The following is an 8,250-nucleotide window of genomic DNA, read 5'->3' as shown; positions in this document are numbered from 1 at the left end:
GGAGTGTAATTAATGAGAAGAGAAAACACATATTCCTTATATAATGTTTAAAGAAAAACTATACCCTGAGCAAATAGGATATTGAACAAAATATCTAATTATTTTTGATGATTTTAAAATTGTGCTGATCTTTTGCAATTATTGTCTGTGAGTCTGATCCTACAAAGAGATGAAATTACAGATTGTGGAGATCCACATTTATAAGTGAAACAAGGTGCATCGAGAGTTTATTTACATCAAAATCTAATAAAGCAACTGTGAAGTACGATATTACGATATTCTATTTGCATTCTCGATTAACCTCAATTCCAGTTTTATGCGTCCACTGCGTACATATCTAGAGGTTTTCCTATATCTCCATGGACAAATGAGGAGGTGAGCAAGATATGTTGATACATTTCTTCCATTGAAGACCTCTGGCTTCTAAGCCTCCTCCAAATCCTGATTCTTATCCTCAAATAAGTGGTGGAGGGTTTACCTTCACCTTCCTCACCACAATAACTAATCGAAGTATCCATGACCTTTGACTTTTTCAGTCTTAGAGAAACATCTTATGAGATCATTTTCCTAATGAGGATATAATGTTCAAAGGTACAAACATTACTGTCCTGCTACCAATTACTCCTGTTGTGACAATACAAGAAAAACAGAGACCAGCATAGGCTACAGTAGCAGTAGCACGTTTAAAAATGCTCAAGCAGGCTTCCAATCCAGCTGAGGAAATTGCCTTGACGAGAACTGTCGTTTTTGGTATTTCCTTTATAATAGGTTCATTTGTATCATAGAAAAGTAAATAATTTAAGGGCTAAAATGTTGATGTTATTAGAATTATTTTCAACACAGAGAAGGACTGGGAAATATATGTTGGTAGAGATATCTTAGTTTGAGACTCCTATATTCTGTTGTGCCTTTGCTCCTGATAATTAACTCTTCAATGCCATAAGTGATTTGTTTTTGCTAATCCAATGATTTTTTTGTCCTTTAATTTAATAATATCTCTGTAAACTTTTACACAACTGTGTAATCTTCTCTCTACTTATTTATTTATATGTATTTTTTTCTGATTATCTTATGAGGTAATGCAGATATCGACTTTCACAGAAGGGAGCTTAGGAGATAAGCTTTAGTGTTTTTAGAATTATAGTCTGTTGACTGCATATAAATTGGGTGCTCATCAAATAGACATTACAGTTTATGAAATGTAGAATATTTTCTATATTTTCACAGGTCACTGACTCAGATCTTACCAAAGAAGAAACTCAATGTAAAAGAAGTTTAAAAGCATAATTATGATGAGCTAAATATCTTCGTTAATCACTGAGTTACCTGATGACGATACTCATTTTTCTATTAAGATTTCTACAAATCTTGATTTTCTGAGATAAGATTGCTGCATACTCTGTAATTTAAGTGTTTTCAAAACTACAACATAGATGATAGAATGAAGCCCTTAATAAAAAATGGAGTCTATTGTATTCATAGGACATATTAATAACAGAATTTCTCATATTTAGTTACTCTTTTATAAATTTTATCTTTTTAAATTAGCCAATAAAATTTTTAGAGCAGAAACTTTTACAATTATTGACAGATTAATAGAACAGTCTTTTCATATGGTGGACATCGAATAAATATCTTTTAGGTAAATGAATAAAAAAGACAATTTTATTATTAAAATGTAAATTTGTCTTTAAATACGTCATTTTTATCAATGATGAGATTCATGATTCTTCACATTTTAGATTATAAACATTTTTCTGCATATCACTTTTCTAAGGATTAAGTTCTATATGCTAATATTTTACTTTGTTTATTCAAATTAATAAGGTAAATGCATGTAATAAATTGTAAATTAAGCCTGTAGTATAGTAGTTTCTTTTTCATTTTTTCTTTTATTAAAATGCATAAGCGGTTTACTTATTTATATAGAAGAAAATACATGTTGATTAATTAAATAACTGCAATGTCTACTGATTTATCTTGAGAACCAATAAGAAATAACATAATTAGGATGTATTCTGATGCTGAACCTTGTATTATCCCTAATGCAAAAGCTAGGAATTTGCCGTTATCAAGGGATTCATTACACTAGAGTAAAAAGTGTTGGGAAGGAGTCCTCTCATCTTTATGACATATTCATCAATTTTCTCTCAGGATAATCTTTGTTTATGGTACTTATCCCTTCATTAATACTTGCTCTGTATTTCCTTTGCACTGAACCTGAAAATTACACCAAAGGTTTTCATTAATGAGTCTCATTGGGCATTCCCTTTGAAAGGTTAGTTTGTATGAAAAGGTGATGTCATAAGCATTGCACATTTATAGATTAACAAGGTGACATGAAGATGCTTTCAAAAATAGTGGACAGTCAATTTCATGTTATGTCTTCTTTAGCAATTTAATGGTTAATTTTATGATTGATTTGCTTGAATTCTTGTTCCAAAAATTTATCATTGCAAAATTTTTTTCTGCCTGCATTTATGTCAATAATGGGGAGGGGGGGCTATAAACCAGATATATTGCATTTGGAGGCTCAAACATAATTTTCTTTTTTATAACGCCTACAGCATCTGGTCTTCCTGGGTGGTCTCTCAACCAAGTACTAACCAGGCCTCACCCTGCTTAGCTTCCGAGATCAGACGAGATCCAGCAAGTTTAGGGTGGCATGGCTGTAGACTCAAATATAATTTCAATTAGCATTTAAGGTTAAATTGACATCTCTTGGTCAAAGGTAATACAAAGAAGGTTAGTGATATTCACTTTACGATTATGTAAAAGACAATGATGTCTAATCTTGCCAATTGCTGGTAAAAATTCATTGGAAGGAGCAGGTACCAAAAGAAAGAAAAATAAACACGAAATGAAATTAAAAATACATGTATATAAGGAATAGACTCATGTAAAGGGAAAAATGACAAATTATGAGAATTAATAAATAGCTTGTCTGAATTGCTAAATATAAAATCAACATTTAATCCAAAACTTTGTTGCATTACAACATGAATCATACAGACAGCACTTAATGCTCCCAGCAGTGTGGTCTGACAACTCGTGTGAAGTGCTGCGAACCAGAAATGATTATATGAAACCCGGTGTGCAGGGTTTTATTGGGAGTCAGTACACAGACACAGAGACACAACATATCTGTTCATATTTACTTAGTCTGTAAACTCCGGAGTTCAAACAAACAACCTTGCCCAAAGCCCCTTGTGTACAAAAACAGGTATTCACCATAGATCACATCATTAGCATAACGTGTTTGGTATGTCCCCCGGGATACAGTGATGCTCTTATCAGCAGGATATTCCAAGGTTTCAGAGTTTTTTGTTTTGTTTTGTTTTGTTTTGTTTTGTTTTGTTTTCGCATGCTAGTTGAGGTTTAAACCTGAACATTGGAAAATGTAGAATTTGGGCAGCCATGGCCAGTTGACTTAACCCTTTCCTGCACACTACCACATATAAAAATATTTAATGCAGGACTCCATTTATTAATACCATTATAATTTTTGTTATTTATTTGGATCTATGTGTCTCTTAAATATTGATTCTTTCACTCCTTCCATCTTGTGGGTGTATTTTTTTAACTGAGTGACCGTCACTGGTTTTGTGGTTATTCTCTGTTTGGTCCCACTGATGAAAGTATTGACTAAAACACAGCCTAGAAGCATATATTTCAAACTTCCTTCAAAATTTTAATAAATAAATCACTCAAAGCCACTGGGAAAAAAAGCAACACATTGACTGATATCTGTAAATTTAGGAAGTGTGGAAACATTAAACATCCAAGTGAAACAAAAGACAAAACAACGAAAGACAAAAAGCAATAGAGAGTATAGCAAAAGAAAAGAAAGTACGCTTGTAAGCGAGGGTTTAATAAATATTGTCATGTCTAAAGAAAGAAAAGAATGATAAAACCCTAGTCAATATAAACATTAGAGGTCCCTTCGCTTTTACAACTTAAATTTCCTTTGAATTAAAGAATGCAAAAAAAATAAATAAATATTTGGAACATTTTCACACAAATGCACTGAACAATAAGCAAGAAAACACAATAATTAAAGTATGTTTATAAAAAATGAGTTTACAAAATAATAAAAATTTATATAAGAAGCCTATATTCATTAAAAATTAGCAAAATCATTAGTTATAATAGCTCCCAAAGTTGAAAACATTTATAGACCTTTTACACAATAATAATTAAATGTAACAGAGCTGAACTAGAGAGTAGAGAACACTGTTCAAATTATGATGTGTCTAAAACCCCAAATATCAGACTAACTGCACTCGCCTCCAAAATATTGATTCTATTTCTGTTTTATTGCAAATTAAAGCATTTAATGTAAGGAATATAGTGTTAGTATTTACTAGGGAAACATCTTGGTTTTATGTATGATTTCATTACATTCCCAGGATAGGGAAAGCGGAAAGCATCCAGCCAACAACTGCCAGCTGGTGCATAAGAAGCAGGCAGGCTATGCAGGGAAAGATCGAGCACCTCTGAGAACAGCCTGGCCACTCTATCGCAAGCCTCTGGGGCCAGGTAACACTGTGGGCCTCTGGGCTGAGAGCATGGCTCACGGGTGCTCAGACACCACCGATACCTTCATGAACATCTGTCTGGCCAAAGTCACCTGCTTGTGATAGGTCATAATGACCGCTATGCCACATCCCAGATGACATGTACGTTACCTCTTCAATCAGGTGCGACTTCAGCATCAAGATCAATATAAGCATCGTGAGCGTCATTCCTCCTCAACTGACAAGTGTATCTGTCCCTTTAGCAAGCGCGACCCACTCAGCCTCCTCCAGAGTTCTGCTAAACCAAGTCCCTGTCCACCTCCATATTCATTACGCTTAAATTTCCTTTTCATTTTTTTGTAACTGAAGTATAATTGACATATTACATTATATAAGTTTCAGGTGTAAAATTAATGATCCAATATTTCTATATATTGTGACATGATCACCACAGTAGGTCTAGCTATCCTCCATCCTTATACATACTAACAAAATTTTTTCCTTGCAATGAGTTTTAAGATTTGCTCTCTTATAAACTTTCAAAATACAATATGGTAATGTAAACTGTAGTCACCATAGTGTACATTACATCTCCATGATTCATTGATTTTCTAATTTGAAGTTTGTACATATTTACTCACGTAGCTTTAATAATAAATTTAATTGATTTTTATTGGCAATTGGTAGGAGATTTCTATGAGCAGAAAATCCATTGTAAAGAATGTGTTGTGTGGAATCTAAAGAACAAAGTAAACAAACAAACAAAAGAACAGACTCACAGATACAGAGAACATTTTGGTGGTTGCCAGACAGGAGGGGTTTGGAAGCTGGGAAAAAAATGGTAAAGGGATTACAAAGTACAGATTAGTAGTTACAGAATAGTCATGAGTTTGTAAAACACAGCAAAGGAAATATAGTCGATAATATTATAATAATCACAAATAGTGCGAGGTGGGTACTAGACCAATCAGGAAATCACTTTGTAAATTATTTAAATGTCTGATATTATGCTATATATCTGGACTAATATAAAATAATATTGCATGTCAACTCTAATCAAAAAGTAAAAATTAAAAAAAGAATATGTCTTAGATTCGGGAACAGAACATTCTCCTGTGGAGCAATGCCCTGACTAAACACTTTCCCGTACCTAAATGTGTATTTATGTAGTTTGTGTGCATATGCCAGTTCCATGAGAGGGAAAGCAAGAGAAAGGCTGGGGGTTTTTGAGAAGAGCACACGAGAGCTGTAACTTGAGCATTCTAATGAGAGAGCAGTCTTCCTGGTAGCACATTTTTGAACAAACTCAGTTTATTCTTCAATAAATATGTATGTGTATGGAGGGGAAAGGAAATAATAGGTGGTGAGTTTACAGTTGCAATTAACTACAGTACTGAAGCTTTATTTAAGGGTCCTCCCAAGACATACTACAACAAATCATAATAAAAATATAATTTAAATGTAAAGTATTTTTGATAAATGCGATATATAACAATCTTTAAAAATCATAAATACTAAAAAATAACTCACAGGTGAAAAGTACATGGATAATTACATATAGTTTAATAGTGAGTTTTTTGTGACATCGTGACTTTTGTCTCTAAACATTCAATATCTACCTTTCCCTAGGCAAGATTTTATTACAAATAAGCCTAATTTCGTAGGACCTACTGAAGATATAGAATGAGGAGGTGAAGGTCTAAACATCTCATATAAGTTTGGTAATTTACTTTATACTTAAATCAGATATATATACTTGAATACTATAGAATGCAACTACAATATTCTAATAAAAACTGTTGGCTTGTACCAGCCTTTGAAAGTTCATCAAATACTAAAAATTAACGAAAGAATCACAGAAATGAAAAAATCCTTTTCTTGGTAATTACATCCCAGAAAGCTACCTTTACTTCTTTATTCCTGAGGCTGTAGATTAAAGGATTTAACAAGGGGATCACCACTGTGTAGAACACAGAAGCCACTTTGTCCTGACTTAGGGAGTAGCTGGAATTGGGTCTCAGATAAGTATAGATGGCAGTGGAATAGAACAGAGTTATAGCTGTCAGGTGAGAGGCACACGTCGAGAACGCTTTGCGCCTCCCCTCCCCCGAATGCATGCGAAAGATGGAGAAGAGAATGTAGGAGTAGGAGGTGAGGATGACCAGCAGAGCCCCGATCATATTCACACCTGCAAAAGTGGAAATGGTGCTTTCACTCAGCCGTGTGTCAGAACATGAGAGCTTAAAAAGTGGAGGGCTGTCACAGAAGAAGTGGTGGATGACATTGGAGCCGCAGAATGGCAAGCTGCTTACATAACTTGTATTAAACATAGAGTTCAACAGCCCTGCTGTAAAAGCCCCTGCAGCCATTTTTAGGCAGACGGTCCAGGACATGAGCAAGGGGTAAAGCAGAGGGTTGCATATGGCCACGTAACGGTCGTAGGCCATTAACCCAAACAGGATGGACTCAGTCGTGGCCAAGGCGATGAAGAAGTACATCTGCACAAAGCAGCCAGCAAAGGAGATCGTTTTCTTCTCCGACAATAGATCCACCAGCATCTTTGGGGTGATGGTGGAGGAATAACAAACATCCACAAAGGACAGGTTGGCCAGGAAGAAGTACATGGGTGTGTGAAGTCGGGAGTCAGCCCTGATTAAGAGGATCATGCCAACATTCCCCCAAACCGTAAGTGTGTATACCGCGAAAAACAGCAAGAAGAGGGTAATCTGTAGCTCCAGCGTGTCTGCCAATCCCAACAGTATAAACTCAGTCACCAAAGTATAATTTCTTCCAGTCATTTATTACAAATAGTCTCCTTAAACTTGCATTAGGTGTAGATATTTTTCTCTCCAACGTACAGAGGAAATTGTAAAAATGTTGATGAAGATACTCATACATGGGAAAAAACAACCTAGGATAATATAGCATAGTAAATGGAGTGACTGAAGAAAGAGGAAAATTGGCGGGCAAGTGGACAAGCATGTAAATTTAAGCAATTGTCTATTAAATTTGGTTGGAATCCTCGCAAAGCACTGGGCACCTCTGTCCACACTACTTCAGTTTCTGCAAATGCAACATATGTTGTTCTAATTTTTCTCTACCCTTCCACACCCCAAATACAGATACAGATAACCTGCTGAAGTATCTCCTGTTCTCTGAAAAGGTCTGTGGTTTAAACCCTATCCATATTTTTCTCCTGAAGACCAATCTGTTTATTCTTCTACTCCAAATGTATGCATTGTCTCTATAAATATCTTTGTGTACCCCTTGCAGCCAAAATAGTGACCATTTCAAATAACCAATATGTTGACATCTATCATATCCTAAAGAATGATTTTGCTTTATTTTAACTATTGTTTTAACTAGAATAAAACTATTGTTCCAGTTACAAGGTATACTAGCAAAACAATGCTCTATTATAGCAGACAGGCTACCTGTCCCCCTCAGTGAATAACAGCTCCAGGTCCTTATAGCTTTCTTCCCAGTGTCTTACCTGTGTAATCTATCATGTTTTAATCATCAATTCTCAGTTGTAGCTTAAAATTAAAAAAAATAATAATAATTCGTTTTCAACTGAAATGCAATGGATATTGAATTACCTATTTATAACATTTTGAGACACCCTCTCAGTAAATACGTGTTGCTGCACCTTGTTTTCCTTAAAGAGAATTGAGTAACCATGGGTACTAGATCATAGCATTTAATTTGGAGTCAAATCTCTAAAGGCAGAAAC

At 34.7% G+C, this 8,250-nt stretch overlaps 1 protein-coding gene and 1 pseudogene across 1 annotated transcript; both read right to left on the bottom strand.

Moving 5' to 3' along the window:
• Positions 1–2,558: 2,558 nt before the first annotated feature.
• Positions 2,559–2,677, bottom strand: LOC111732620 (annotated as a pseudogene).
• A 3,693-nt stretch (positions 2,678–6,370) lies between these two features.
• Positions 6,371–7,315, bottom strand: LOC105307073 (olfactory receptor 5F1-like). Its single transcript, XM_011382436.1, has one exon. The coding sequence runs from the start codon at positions 7,313–7,315 to the stop codon at positions 6,371–6,373; it is 945 nt and encodes a 314-aa protein (XP_011380738.1).
• Positions 7,316–8,250: the final 935 nt, after the last annotated feature.

Source organism: Pteropus vampyrus, unplaced genomic scaffold (genome assembly GCF_000151845.1).
Source record: "Pteropus vampyrus isolate Shadow unplaced genomic scaffold, Pvam_2.0 Scaffold474, whole genome shotgun sequence".
In the NCBI taxonomy this organism is placed as follows: domain Eukaryota; kingdom Metazoa; phylum Chordata; class Mammalia; order Chiroptera; family Pteropodidae; genus Pteropus; species Pteropus vampyrus.
The sequence above is the reverse complement of the archived record's forward strand: the minus strand, read 5'-3'. Positions and strand labels throughout refer to the sequence as shown.